Raw genomic sequence first — 16665 nt, 5'->3', positions numbered from 1 at the left:
TAAAAATATAGTACATCTTTGTTTTCATTGACATAATTGATACAAAATATACCCTCTTTTTGTAAAAACAAATGCTAACAAAATGTTTTGTTGAATATCATAATTTAAAAACAACGATTACTAGATTCTACTCATTGCAGTAATGTTTACATTTTTGGAGCGAAATTGAAACAAGAACAAGTGCACCAGCAGTGATATCATCACATTGTCACGCAAATTGGCATCAGAAAAGTAGCACAATGTTTGGTCTCAAAGCCTTAGAACTTATCAGAGAATTGAAGAGGTCACAAGACGGTGCGATGATACCATTTAATGTAAGTTTTTAGTTTACTATTATATGGCATATTCATGTATTGGATTCAACTAAACTCACAAGCTTCAAGTAGGTAACCCAGGCAAACCTTAGTTAACACATTTGCTAGTCAGCCAAATTCGCCGACAATGTCAATGCATATTTACATAGAAATTTAAAACAACTGGTCGAAGAAGGAAACGTACATAAATATGTTTTCTATACTTCACTTGACCCAAATATATGATTTGTTATAGTGATAAGTGACCCGCACATGGAATTTTAGAGGGATTTGGATAGCAGTTCCATTAAAAAAGCTGCTATCATAATGAGACTAAGATCTAGAAACACCCCGAAATGCCGTTTTGGGGAATTTTGCTAGCTGAAACTTTTTGATGAAAGTCAATCTTTGACAAGATGTAACTTTGCTACGGAAAGTGCTATGAAAAAATGGTTTTCAGTTTTGGCTTTGTTTACTCAAGGGCTTTAATTTGATACATGAAATGATGCAGTTTGATGGCAAATTTGAATTCACCTAGCATACCTACTTCAAGACAGAACTTGTCAAACTCCTGGACTCAAATTTCATAGCCCTCGACAAACCCAGTCACTCCAACAATTAGGTCATTTATAGGTCAAACCCTCTGATGTGATGTAGGCTTGTCCTGCTTAATCGGAGTACAGCATCCAGATCCAGATCCAGTATACTACGGTACTTGAATTTGATTGTATTAGCACAGCAGAGTGAGCAATAAGAAAATAAATTAAAATTTTTAAATCGATCATTACAAATTTATACTGTATGTATAATAGTATGGCTACTTGTATGTACAGCCGTTCTTTCGTGAACGGCTGTCTACTTTTGGTCTACTTTTAGCGGACCTCAACCCCCCGCTGTTACTTTCCTATTCGGCGAGGATGACAATTTTGACCTCCTTGTCTGTTTACAACCGGGGTTTACAAACAGAGAAGTAGACAAAAAGACCTGTTAAAATGGTTCCGGTTGTCCAAACACTCAAGTATCAGAAGGATGATCCACAATAAAGTGATTCATGCAAATGATAGAATTGGGATTAAAAAGCTGTCAAAGTGGTACCATGTGCTTAAGTTTTATTGTCCAGTTTGCCATCAAGATTTTGAATGCAAACAGTTTAGACCCAGAACACGATCAAGTCAGTAAATGAATATTTTGTTCTGGGACAGATTATTCGGACTAGATCAAAATGAACATTATAGTCGCCTAGCCCTAGTCGGCGAAAAATAATTCCGCCCGGCGCCCAGTACGCCTCTGTTCGACAGTGTCTCACGCCAAGCAATTCCAAAAAGTTGACAGCCCTGTTGCTTACATTTCCAAGGATTTGTAGAAATCTCAGTGTCAAAAATGACCCTACCTAACCCTGTATGTAACCAGATGTAGGACTTGTACAATGTAGGTCCATGCTCTAGATCTTTCAAAGAGCTTTAACTTGACACCTCAATGAACTTCATAGGACATTGCATAGTGGCTCCACATTTTTTTGAAAATTGGCCAATTTACGCTAATTAATTATGCAAATTAGGTAATTAATATGCTTTAAAAAATGTGTATTTCAGCATAAATACTTGTTTCATATACTTAGTAAGGGTTTCCGAGTATATTTCCACTAGAAAAAGTGTCAATTCCACCTGTCCCACCGCCGCAGTCATTTGTTTTCATTTTGGCTACTTTTAATGTTGGTTTTTAATGATGTTTCATATAAATACAATGGTTTTAATAATTTTTTCTTTTAAATTTCCATGCAGATATGTTTATGTATATTTTTGTTGTTGAAATTGGTAATATTGCCTTTTTTATATAAGGCTTTTGATATGTATTTATGTCTCTTGTAGTTGTACTTTGTATGTATTTTTATTATGTAAAGCGCATTGGACTTTGTGGAAATCCTTGAAATAAATCCTTGAAATAATAATAATAATATAGAATTAAGATAACAGGTGCCTACAGTGTAGTGCAGGTCGTGGGCACCCTGCCTTGGCAAGGCATTCTGACAAATCCAAGGTCAAAGTTTACACAGGGGTCAAAATTCAAAATTGTTCTGATTTGTTTTTTATAACTTATTTTAAAATATTCCTCTGGTCAAACCTTATTTTAAAATATTCCTCTGATTATGTATACGGATTGAAAATTGACCGTAAACCTAGTGTGTAGTAGTGTGGTTTGGTTTTATCAATATTGGGAATTGTCAACTCCCAAAAACCTTCACAGTTAGAGCAAATGGGGTTTACATGAAACTTCAAATCATTTAAAAATTAGAAATGATCATATCTTATCAAGATGACTGCAATCATTCTAATCATACATTTCTCTTTGATCATTATGATTATATTTCAGGAGGACAATGTAAGACAAGTTTTAGAAGAAATGAGAGCACTGTATGATGAAAATCAGAATGATGTGTAAGTTGAATGTATTTGTACAGTATTCAAATAATTCAGGCCATTGGCGATTACATATTCTTGATTTCATTTGGTTTACAGAGGATTACGGGAATGTGGACTATAAAATGAAGTTTTAGTTAACAGTGCATTGAACTGTCAACAGCTGAGTACATGGCTTGGTTAAAAGGGGACAACCATGCAAGAAGTTTAATCTTGATATACCCATAAACCATGTATATCAAGTCTATCAATGGTTACATCTACTGCTGACAGCAGGTAGATTATCAATGCACGCATCTACTGCTGATAGCAGATAGTTTATCAACACAGGTATCAGTGCTCATTTACTGTTGAAAGAGCAGGTAGTTTATCAGTGACTCATCTACTGCTGATAGCAGGTAGTTTATCAATGATCATATCTACTGCTGATAGCAAGTAGTTTATCAATGCCCACATCTGCTGCAGAAAAAAGGTAGTTTATCAATGCCCACATCTACTGCTGGTAGCAGGTAGTTTATCTATGCTTGCATCTACTGCTGATAGCAGGTAGTTTATCAATGCTCATATCTATTGCTGATAGCAGGTAGTTTATCGATACCCACATCTACTGCGGATAGCAGGTACTGGTAGTTTATCAATGCACACATCTACTGCTGATAGTAGGCAGTTTATTGATGCCCACATCTATTAATATCAGGTTGTTTATCCACGTCCACATCAACTGCTAATAGTAGGTAGTTTATCAATGTCCTCATCTACTGCTGAGTGATAGCATGTAAGTTTTTATGGTCCGATTTCTCAAAGTTCGGCTAGTGGTCAAGCTTCCCAAGCCAGCAGGCTAGCTCTACCAATGTGATCCATTTTATTGATTTTTTTTTCTAGGTGATGTACAAGACTTGAGCGGCACACATGTTGAAACGGCAACATATATTTAGATCATGGATTTACAATAATTGCATTAAAAATTTGAAATTGATGAATGCTTTTGGCTTGGCCCAATCTTTTATTTTTTCATAGGTCTGCAACAGTTGAAGGAGAGGCAGGCCTCTTTGCTGCAGTACAGTATCGACACAATTGTCTGGAAAGAAACAAACGATGCCTTCTAGCATATGTGTGAGTAGAAACAATCAATTAAGGGGTACTACACCCCTAGCCAATTTTGTGCCTATTTTTGCATTTTTCTCAAAAATTATAGCGCATTGGTGACAAGTAAGATATGTATATTATAGGGGCAAGGACTACAACTACTGCACTGAAATTTCAGCAACTCAAGGAAAGTAGTTATTGATTTATTAAAGGAAGTCTCCGGCAGTCACAACATTATGCCTTATATGTAAGAAAAATAATTATCAAGCACGATTTACGTGGTTTTATTTAAAACAAACTCATAGTAACCATAAAAACGAATAAAAACATCCGTCTCTCAACACGCGATATTCAAAATTCCCGGGCACCGAGTGCAATGACGTCCCAGTAATACAATGAAGGCGGACAACAATTGAGCACAAATAACCATTACGTCATTGCACTTAGACAATTTCGTGGCGGGAATTTTGAATATCGCGTGTTGAGAGCTGACTGTTTTTATTCGTTTTTATGGTCAATATGAGTTTGTTTTAAATAAAACCATGTGATTTGTGCTTGATAATTATTTTTCTAACATATAAGGCATAATGTTATCATTGCCGGAGACCCCCTTTAATCAAATATTGGTTTTCCCTCGTTTTTGACTGTAATTAACTCCGCAACTGTTGTCTGTGTTGAAATAAAATTTCCAGTGCAGTAGTTGTAGTCCTTGCCCCTTTAATATACATATCTTACTTGTCACCAATGCCCTATGATTTTTGAGAAAAATGCAAAAATAGGCACAAAATAGGGCAGGGGTGTAGTACCCCCTTAAGGGTTCCTAGACATTGTTTTGTATTGTATCTTTAAAAGTAATGAAGATAGGCACATTTTCAAAAAGGAAATGATGCAAGGAATCCAACTAGCAGTGCTGCAGATTTCTGAAAAAATAAGCAGTTTTTGAGAAAAGTGCTAAATTTGATTTTCCATGACAATTTTTTTTTTTCAATCCACCATAAATTTCCAAATTGATGAAAACTGCATAATTTATATTCTAACGACACAAGACTAGTACCGTATTGATTCTATTAACATATGACACACCGATGATGATAGATGAATATTTTGGGCTTTTTTTATGTCTTTTTGGCCTAAACAATTTTAAAAGTAAGCGCCCGCCCAAAATGATTTCATGTTAAATAATGAATCAAAAAAAGAACAAAATTCTATAATTTTTTTTCAATTTTGACCTAAGTATAAAAATAGTATTAGGTACTCATTCTAAAATTTCAATTTTTGACGATGAGTACTGATTTATTGGACAGTGAGTACTGATTTAATTGGACTAGAAAAATGAAATCTCTTCATTTATTTATCAACAACAGTCCGGAGGAAAATGTTCAGTAACATTGTTTACTTATTTTTGCAGGTACAACAGACTACAAGTCATCCGTGACATGAGGTGGGAGTTTGGTAGCGTATTACCACCAGATGTCAAATTAAATTTATCAGAACAAGAGGTATAGTTGAACAAATTTTATTTAATATTACACCAGATGAACCAATGCACATAAGCACTGACAAAAAACACACTGTATCTGGCAAAAACGCTGAAAAAAAAACCCCACTGCATCTGGCTGGATTCAAACCAGCAACCTTCATAATACTAGCATGATGCTATAACCAACTGAACCACAGAAGCATGCTAAAGAAGAGCAGAAGATTGAAATATTATAGGTATTGGGTCACATTGCTAGTAGAAGGTGTCAGATCTGCATATTTATAACAAATACACAAAGTCACATATGGATGAAATTTTTATACTTAGTCCTCTTGGTTGATAGGGTGAACACTATACCCAGAGCAGCCAGCACACAGATGGATTGTGTTTAGTTGCTGATAGTGATCAGATAATTATCTAGAAATGTTACTTAGTGTTTTTGTTTTGTGTCATTCATATCCTACAGATTCAGTGGTTTACCAAATATAATAAATCACTAGCAACATACATGCGGTCATTAGGAGCGGAAGGATTGGATTTGACACAGGATAGAAAACCACCAAAGAGTTTATACATTGAGGTGAGGGAATGCTTGGATATACTGCTAATTCTAGATCCCCCCTTTCCCATCCTATATCAAATTTGTCCATGACCATTCTCGCAGTGGGGGTTGTTCCATCTATTGCACTTGCCCATTTGTCACATCTGTCAAAGGGGACACCCTCGCAAAATCCCTATTTGTTTGTACAGGACCTTTTAGTTCCAGTCAATTTTCTCAGCATAGAAAATACCAATTTGCCTTTTCTTTTGTAATTACTAGTTGATTTCCCTTATAGAAAATCAAACTTTTGAAATTGTTTCATCAAGAGGTATTTATTTTATGACATGTTTTGTGATTTCCCCCATTGAGTGTAACAGTAAATGTCCCCTTCATGTCAGAGGGCGCAAGATGGAACAGCCAAATTCTGGCAAAAACAACCATTGAGATGAAGCTATCTATCGCGAGTGACATCATGCTGACCAACCGACCGAATCCAAGCATGTTCATCAAGATATAATAATTCTATTGCATAATTAGATTTTAACACATTCTAAAGACAACTAGACTTTATCAATGTGATGGATTTTCAGACAGAAGCCAACCACTCAACATTTGAAAGATAGGAACCAACCCCTCATAAAAATTGAGCACATGAGCAGTGGTCACCCCGGTTCTGGAGATCTAGCTCTTACTGAGCTGTGGTATAGTTACAGTAAACTACCATGTGATACAGAGATTGTATAGCCTATGTAGTATACAAATGCACATACACAAGAAATCAACTTACTGAATATACAGAGTGGATCTGTAGACTGCATGAAAAATATTGTAGTCAAACACACCTTGTATATTTAAGGACCTGTCTGGATTGTTGTTTTCCATGGTGGGAGTGTGCAAATGATTTGTTCACATTTTACTGGTCTCTTGTTATTTATTTTCAGGTTCGCTGCCTTGTTGATCATGGTGAGTTTGAAACAGATGATGGCTCTATTGTAGTATTGAAGAAAAACAGTCAGGTAAATGTTTCATAATACTTCATCTTCTTCTCCCTATTCCAGAAAAAACAGCACTATTTTTTTGGATTTAAAAAATATCATCCTGTTTTGCCAAATGAAACTGCTAAATCCTAATCCTTTAGTTACATGTAGTTCCAAATGCAATGAAATTCACATCCTTGTTTTTGGTCAATTTTTAGAAGACCAAAAACTTGTGTTTTTATAACAAATTATCAAAAATAACATAACATATTAAAATCATGAGCTAATTCTTAGCCTATACTCAAGATATTAAAAAATGCTTAGACTTGTGCCAAGTCTTAGAATACTTAATCCGGCATTTTCCCTTAAATTGCTCAAATATTAAATTTTGACTTTTATTGCCAATTAGAACTATTAAAGGATTTGGATTTAGCTACGTTTCATTTGACAAAACAAGATAATATTTTTTTTAATTCCAAAAGTTCAGTGCTATATTTTTCTGGAATGGGAATTGGTTCAAATTTTCCAGTTGCCATTATTTTTGTTATACACTGCCACTTGCAGCCAGTCTATCCTAAAAAGGCGATGTTTTGAGGAAAATGGGCAAAAATGATTTGTACTAAAGGACATGTATTTTCCAGATTAAAGCCTATGTTAACAGGCACAATACCACACCAGTTTAAAATTAGTTGACTTGGTTTATGAAGCAAAAAGCTTTTGGTTTCAAGTTTTGTCATTGAATATTGTTTTGCTCTGTTTTACTCCACAGCACTTCCTACAGAGATCACAGTGTGAAAATCTTATACGACAAGGAATCTTGGAACATGTCATTTCATAGCCATCAGAAGGGTACAATCTGCAGTTATATTATTGGTTGTGGTGGAGCCAACAGAATTAGAAGACCTGACTCTGATGAGAAATATTATGACATTGCAAATAATGAATGTTTACGAGTGCAATGGTAAGAATATTTTCATGAGTTGAAAAATGGAATGTTCCATGAGTTGAATAAAACATTTCTTTTTTCAACGAATGAATATTCTTTCCATTGCACGAATGAAAAAACATTCAATGCCATAAAAGAAATACTGAGAGCTGGAGGGAAAAGGCACAGTGCAAGTTACTGGACGACAAAGTATCAAATCTTGCTCAACCTATGCCTGCGGCATTGTTCTTAAACCCAAAGTGAATGGCCAAGATTCCAGAGTACCAGCGTAGCATTAAATCAATTTCCATGAGGTGTTCTAAAAACCAAGATGCATTCAGGATTAGTGGTAAAATATGCTTCAAATATCAAAACTGGATATAATCTGTATACCTTCCTTGAGTCGGTTATTCTATATTCTTTTTATTGTATCTCTAAATGTAATGATGAGAAGTTTATAAAAGTATACATTTTCAGAAAGGAAATGATGCAAGGAATCCAACTAAACTAACAGATTCCTGCAAAAATTATGTTTTTGAGAAAATCCAAAAATTTGATTTTACTTTACCGACTCGAGGAAGTACAATCCAACCTCTCTTATCTAGCCATAGGGACCTGGCATTAGCCAGATAGTGAATTATGTATTCTCCATTGAATGACAAAAGTTCTAAATTGGAACAAGAAGTGGTATTGAGAGTGACATAACGTCAGCCTGCTACGCTAATTGCCCAAGTCTCAAACTTACAAAAAATGACTTGGGCAAAAAGCGTATCATATGTCATTCTGAATGCTTCCCAACACAGGCCTGAGCATGACACTAAGGTGTCAAAATTATTAAACTTGTTTCCTGTAAAGTTCCGAAATTCACAATACACTGATAACACAGAAATCTGTATAAAAGAAGTCCAGATAGGGGAGGTTGGACCATACTGTATTGATTTCATCTTGGTTGCAACAAATAAACTATTTTCCAGAGATATTTTTCTTGGGCAAATATTTTCCAAGATCTTGGCCTGTTTTGAAGCAAAACAGTAAAATTGTTCAAAACAAAACAAAATGTGGGTGCCCGACAGGAAACCCTTCTCTTTATTGTTCAGCTTAAGGGATCTGGAATGAGCGTTTCTACAGTATTTTTTGTGGGACATGGGAGCACATCAGACATATCGAATTGCATTCTTGCAAACTGCATTTTTGATATATAACAGTCCTCGAAGTAAATTTTATAAATCTTATTATATATTAAAGTGTATGTAGCTGGGAGGAAAAGCCAACGATCAATTGAAAATTTTGACCTTTCATATTGAAGATATGGATTTTTTTCCCAAAAAGCATAATTTTCTCTAAGTATAAATCATCAGATTTATAAAGTTTACTTCGAGTACTGTTAAATATCAAAAATATCAATTTTTAATAATTTGCCATAAAATGTGTATTACATTGTGAATTTCAAAAAATCAAAATTATTTGATATCATCAGGACATTCTTCGTATTCAGAATGCAATTTGATATGTTTGATGTGCTCTAATGTCCCACAATAAATACTGTCCAAACGTTCATACCCCATCCCTTAAAGGATAGTATTTGTATTGAATGGAATAAAATACGACAAGAATGTACTACAGCATGACAAAAGTTCATTTAATGTGATATGGGTGCATTTATTGAATATTTCTCTTCATGTTTCACCATATAATAGGTCCGCATTTTATGGTGATGGTACATTGTACATAACATATACAATATGCCCATTCCGCATTTTGAGTTGATGCTATTCATTTTATACCTAATAATACAAACAACATAGGGACACAATGAAGTTTGGCTAAAGATATTTAGACATAAAACAAACAAAAACTAGTTGCAAATAAATAAAATATTATATATAATAAACACCAATTTTAAGGTGCTTGTTTTTGAGTATATTATTTCAATAAACCGACCTTGATTCAAGATCAGTATATTTCTTGAAAAGTTCATTGTTGAAAATACCTTGTAACGAATGGCAGGTTACCCAAGCCAAGCAAAATCTAGTTCATGAAAAGCTCAACCTGTGGCCAATACCACCACTTTTCAATCCAGAGGTCCATTCACAAAGCATGTTTAGAATTGACACACATTGTTTTATCAACAAGGATTTATATTAGGAATTGCAAAAACGGTTAGTTTATTTCACAGCTTGATACTATGGGGTATATAATTTATTATGTGTTCGTATCACTATGTGGATTTACAATTGATATCAAGGGTCAAATGATTTTCGTGGAGTGACATCCCATGATGCTCTGAGCAATTTGCATTTCCTTAAGGGGGTACTACACCCCTGTGGTAAATTTGTGACTATTTTTACATTTTTCTCAAAAAAATAATAACAAACTGGTAACAAAAGTAATGTATATTATTGGGGCAAGGAATCCAATTACTACACTGAAATTTCAGTGACTCAAGACAAGTGGCTCCGTATATATGATAAGAAATGAGGTACATCCTAGTGGTACCTTATTTCTTATCATAAATAATGAACCGCTTGTCTTGAGTCACTGAAATTCCAGTGTAGTAATTGGATTCCTTGCCCCTATCATATACATCACTTTTGTTACCACTGTGTTATTAGTTTTTGAGAAAAAATGCAAAAATAGACACAAATTTATCGATGGGTGTAGTACCCCCTTAAGCTTTGGTCTGTGCAATTTGACTTTTCCACACAAACCACCAATTTCATGTCCAATTTCAGCAAAACAGGGTTTTTTCTACTTGCTTTATGCCATTTTGCTCATAAGAAAATGATACAGGTTTCCACGCAATTTCCCTGTGCAATTTGCTTTTTTTTCCAAGCAAAGTCTCATGAAATTGGCTATTTTTCTCTGTGCAATTTGCCATTCCCCCTCCACGTTTTTGCGAATGTTTCCTTGCAAATCACTTGACCCTGTTGGGAACCATCATAAGTAATATAGATTAACAATAGGAACCCATTGTAAAGTAAACATGTGAACAGTGTTTGAAACTTGACAATAAGTTATTAACAAAATAATGATTTGTTAAAAGATTTTTGTGAAATGGACCCCAAGATTTTACTTCCCTTCAATTCAATGAACTTCTCTGGCAATGAACGTTACACATCCTAAAAAATTAGTTACACAGCATTGAACTCTGGGAAATGAGCACTAAATATGCCGGAGGATGATAACAAACAGTAATATAATATGTCACCAACTCAGCAATCTCATAAAATAATATTAAAAAAGAAAAACACTAGCTCTTCCCCAATGAAAGGCAAAGAACGTCCGTTGTCAAGGCACAGACATACAGGGCGTCTAGTCTATAAATGCAGTCAATAAAGTCATTGGGAAGCGGTAAACGTACAAGTCTTCAGCGTTGTCATAATCATCATCAGTAATTAATGTACAAGGAATTTATTATTACATAATACAGTAGGTGTTGACATTATTACAGCTATATTTTTTTTATACAGTTATGAAACAAAGAATGAATTCAGCCACCTGAGTATTAAAAACTCAAGGGGTGTCGGTCACCAATCTCTTCACCAACCGACCAATATCACTACTTTCTACCTGTTTACGTATAGTCGAACCTTCAAATCAAGGTGATTATTGAGTAATTCTTAGTCAAGAAGTCAAGTCAGAGTAGCATGAGGTAGACTGTTAAAGAGATTGGCATCACTAAAAAAAAAAAAAAAAAAACCCAGTATATACATGGACCTATAACAACCTTCTACATGTAGTTGTCTAAGGTACCCTTTTCTATATACACAAATCAAAATTGATGTGTATTTTCCCAGCTCAGTATAAAGCACAAAAACTAGATTAGATAGGTATGGATGGGGTGGCACAAATATGTTTGCAACAGCTATCAGTATTTTCATGTTTTGAGCAAGCAGGAATTTCTCTACACCCAACATCAACAGGTCTTGGAATTGATAATACCAATACTGTGTGTCAAAGGAAAGGGACTGTGTTTGAACCAAACAACGGTCCATAACTGCAACATTTTTCACCATTCACCATAACACTGACAGTCTGAGAACAATCAAAGAATCAGAATACGAGAAAGATGGACAGGTCAGTGTCATTTTTGATCTGCGAGCTATGGGGGGAGGCAAATGACTTGTCTAAGGGGGCAAAAAACCAGGGTCCAATCAAAAATTGTCACTTTTAGTCCAGAAAGTAGGAAGTCTTCCATCACTGAGTGGAGGACATTACTTTGTGCTGTGAATACAAAACTGTGTACTCTACTTCAACAAAGTAGATCAAACAATTGATGATTACTTTATGGTATGGATTTTAATTTCATTACAACATCCTAATATTTTTGACAGAAATTTATACCGTGAATTTTGATTCAATTTTGATTTTAATTGTGATATATGAAATAAATACATTTTTAGGTGAAATTTGCACACTAGTGTGACTGTTGCAGTGCTTGCGGTGATTGAAGATTTAAATTGTTAGCCTCGCAGACTTCCTACAACTTCCAATTTGTTACAAATAGGCCATTCCAATTGAAATCATACACCCCTATGGAAGACGTGATCTTAACCTCCCACACAGAGGGAGTGTGCATTTCAAATGAAGTCACCCATTCAGGTAACCCAATTCACACTCCATGTGGATGATTAAGGTTGTGTCTTCCATAGGGGGTGTATGCATTTCACCTGGAAGAGCCAAATGCATCACAAATACCTTAACCAATTGTAGGTAAATATCTAAATTACTCTGTTGGTAGTTTCCCTGTTGCGCAATACTGATTTCAATGAACAGAGTGACCCATAATACAATTGTGATCCATTACACTAAAAGACCTTACAAAATGTGTCTTCAATTCAACATCTTGGGACATGCGTTATCCTCGATTGTCAGAAACCGTTACAGTACTTAAGATCTAGGCCTACATGTTTACAGGTGTTTTAATAAAATTCATACATGATTTCGATTATATTTTTGTGAGATATTTTGCATTCAAAATTAAGTGGCAAATTCATACTTGGAAACTACCCAAGTGCAATACATTTAATACAATTATGTTGAATGTGTGCTTCAAGTTAACATTCAAAACCTTAAATTTTGTGAACCTTTCCATACGTTGTTTGGAGCGGGGCATGATCAATGGCCGCAGATGAAAGTAGCCATTCCAGTTGAATCCATACACTCCTCTTTGGAAGACATGACCTTAATCATCCACATGGGGAATGTCAATTTCAAATGGGGTTACCTGAACGGGTGACTCCATTTGAAAACTACACCCCCTATGTGAGAGATTAAGGTTATGTCATCCACAGGGGGTGTATGGATTTCAACCGGAATAGCCTAAAAATACAACCACAATAGTCAAGCTGCTACCTCCAATACATTGCTTAACAAACATGCTATTTTTTCATAGATTGAACCTGGGACAAACTGATACATTAAAGCCTACTGGCATATAGTAGTGCAGAAGTTCTAATGTATATATATCTGCATGTGCATCAATTTCTACAATCTGTCAGACCTAGCTGACAATGTAAAGTCCCCCTTTCTCCAGTGCTTTTATTCAGGTGCATGATTAAGTTTGGGATTGTCTATTATAATATGCAGCAGTAAAAATTCATTATGATTTCAATTATTACACATTGGATACTTTCTTGACTGTGAAATTAGTGAGTGAAACAGATAATGCACTGTAATTCACTCAAAACTATGAATGCAACAATCATTCTATCTTTAAGATGTGTACAATTCTGAGATGTCGGTGCAATTAATTCCCAAATAAGTCGGCCCCAGAAACGGAATATGTGCAATGCTATTTCCTTGGTGGAGAACATGCATGAATACTTTAGTGCTGCAGACATACATGGTAGTTCATCTTTCTTTCAATTAAACTTAAAATCTGAATAATGTTGGCATAATTTTACCCCAAGTTTTTTTTTTCCAATCGGGAAGTGGGACAACAATTTTTGATATTAGTTTGTACACAAATCTTATAGTAGCATAGAATTGCATGCAACATATAGATAATATGTAACTATCAATGGAATCTAAAGGAGCCAATACTGGGTAAGGTGCGTCTAAAAATGATTATAGTCAATCGTATCATTCAAGTACAAAACAACATCGCTACTACTTGGATCATTTCACAAAGACCCAGCCCCTTACGAGCTAGATCAGTCCCTGCCAGTTCCTTCTCTGACTTCCCCCAACATAGTGTATGCACCTATTGGCATGTAAATAGTACAAGTATTAACAGTACACAAAGTATAAATATCATTCATCAGATTTCGCGTCCCGATCTGAAGCTGGTTGCACCAAAAATCGCATCATTTCTGGATAAACACTTGTGTATACATAACATTGAAAGAAATATTATAATTATTCAAACTTAACCAACATTGCATTCTGCGGAACTTATTTGTTAACGCTGGCCTAATGTCATAATCGGATTCAATAAAAATAAAAATACACACATGGATATACATATGGGCTATTCTATGTTAAATCCAAACTACCCCTGTGGACGATTTTGGAAATATCTTCCACAGGATGAACACTAGGCAGCTCCATTTAAATTCCACACACCCTTCGAGAAAGATTCAACCTGAATCTTCCCCAGAGGGTGAGCGAGTTTCAAATGGAGCTGCCTAACATGTTCATTCCATTTGAAATTCATACTCCCTCTGTGGAAGATAATGTTACAGTGTTACGTGGGTGGTTACTTACACTCCACACAAATCCATACAGTATACACCACTATGAAAGACACGACCACGGGGGGTGTTGATTCTGAATGGAGTCACCCATTCAGGTAACCCAATTTGATAGTTACCCTTCCTGTGTGGAAGATTAAGGCCAAGCCTTCCATAAGGGTGTATGGATATTCAACCGGAATAGCCCAATAGTAAATTTGCATCCAGCTTGAAGTGTAAGCGCAACAGGTCACTCCCTACATATCGGTACACACAGGTTTGAGGACATTTTAGTGAACATTAATGAAAACCCATTGCCACTGATGACTTACTCAGGGTTCCCGCACCTTGAAGTCTTTAATATTCAAGGACTTTCAAGGTCCAAAAGCATGATTTTCAAGGACTTGCCACAACACAAAAATCATGGTGCGGCTCCCATGCGGCACATATTAACAAAAGAGACAGCTCCTTTCCACTCCCCAAATTATGTCAAAATTATACTTTAGGTAAAATTCCAATTTTCAAAGACTTTCAAGGACCTTGTGCAAATTTCCAGGACTTTCAAGGCTTTTAAAAGGTGTTTTCAAATTCAAGGACCGTGGGAACCCTGGTTATTTGTCTTCGTCATTCAATATTTTGAATGCCAAGTTACACAGCCTGATAACAACATAGCTGTTTACCTTCGTGAATTTGACTACAATTTTCGGCCTGGGTAAACATTAAAGGTGTATGCTACGTGGCAATATATTATTCTGTGTATTACGCGCCGATTCAATCCACCGTAAATTCATAAGAATATTCACAACACAGATAAAATTAATTACCGAATTTGATTACAATTTTCGGCCAGGGTAAACATTAAAGGTATGCCACATGGCAATATATTATTCTGTGTATTACGCGCCGATTCAGTCCACCATAAATTCGTAAGAAAACCCATGCCTTTAAAACACTCTCTCCCACCCTCACACACGCTGACAATAGAATCACATAATTTGGCTGGCGACATAAGAAAATGGACTTTTCAAGTTCATCCCATAATCACTAGTAAATCATCCATTGAGGCACATACTTTTATCTTTTACATAAACCACTCATTATACAGTTCATAATAAAAATCTATGCTAAAATTCAAAAGGCATTATTGTCATATGTACTCCTCATGTATATACACTAAAATTCAAATATCTATGTACCCCTCAAATGAAGTACACCATACAACAAATATTTTCCAATTCGGATAAAATCAAACATGCAGATACAAGATCATTATCAAAAAAACAAAAACACAATATCAAAGATTGTGAAAAGTGCACATTTTCATGTAAATGAACTCTTCACCATCTCATGCACTTCCATACAAATTTTAACCTACCCAACTTTAAAAAAAAGAGAGTTGACCCTTTGCACGACCATCTCAATTCAACAAAGTTCTACCTGCAAGAGTGTGTGTGCGTATGCCATTTCATGTGCATGCTTTAATTACCTTCTGGCGCATTGCTTGAGAAGTGCAAAAAACAAACTTTCATATTTTTCATGTGATTTGCAGGGAGAACCTTGTTTTGGTATAGCAAGATGGTGGATCCATGCAAATGGTGAATGCAGGATGCCTGCAATTGACCTTTTCGTTCAATCCCATGAGCCTTTGCGGGTACACCTGCGATGCTGCCATGACGATGTGTGCATCGTTACTGCGCACTTCACGGCTTTGAAATGCGCAGTAACAATGTTCGTTAAACGACGTACACATCAGCATAACATAAAATGACGGCATCTCAGGTCTACCCTCAAAAGGCTTACGAGATTTATCAAAAAGCTCAAGAAGTCACTTTCGTAATTCACAAAGTGCATTGTGGGTAACACTGGTGGGATTTGCAATCCAATCCCCGTACATTTGTATTTACTTCTTTTTATTTAAAATTTCCTTATACAGTGTAGTTCCTTCAGTAAAAAACGCTGTTATTATTATACAGGCCCTGTAATCTCCCCCATAGGTGGCCGTATATGGATATTGAATGAACCAGAGATGCCAGTCAGTTTCACTCAAAAAACCTGAAAAGCGCGTGAATGCAGGCCCAAAAGCCCCAAAACAGGCTGAAAATAAATAAAACCGCGGGAATTTGAACTCACAAAAAACCTGAATTCAGGTTAAAACCTGAAAACTGGCATCTCTGATGAACTGCTGTGACTTGATTTTCTATGACAACATCGGCTGCTCTAACCAAGCTCAAACAATGCTTAACTTTTTATGCAAATGCCAAGCATTTTTATG

General features: G+C 35.6%; 1 protein-coding gene across 1 annotated transcript; it reads left to right on the top strand.

The window, feature by feature from the left end:
* Nucleotides 1–124: 124 nt before the first annotated feature.
* On the top strand, nucleotides 125–7747 carry LOC140166362 (DNA replication complex GINS protein PSF1-like). The gene is made up of 7 exons (XM_072189811.1): nucleotides 125–314; nucleotides 2664–2728; nucleotides 3728–3823; nucleotides 5205–5295; nucleotides 5743–5856; nucleotides 6759–6833; nucleotides 7564–7747. Exons 1-7 carry the CDS (start codon nucleotides 240–242, stop codon nucleotides 7630–7632), a joined length of 585 nt encoding a protein of 194 aa, XP_072045912.1. The 5' UTR covers nucleotides 125–239; the 3' UTR covers nucleotides 7633–7747.
* The last annotated feature ends 8918 nt before the right edge of the window (nucleotides 7748–16665 follow it).

Source organism: Amphiura filiformis, chromosome 1 (assembly GCF_039555335.1).
Source record: "Amphiura filiformis chromosome 1, Afil_fr2py, whole genome shotgun sequence".
Classification (NCBI taxonomy): Eukaryota; Metazoa; Echinodermata; class Ophiuroidea; order Amphilepidida; family Amphiuridae; genus Amphiura; species Amphiura filiformis.
This window is presented reverse-complemented; position numbering and strand designations above follow the sequence as displayed.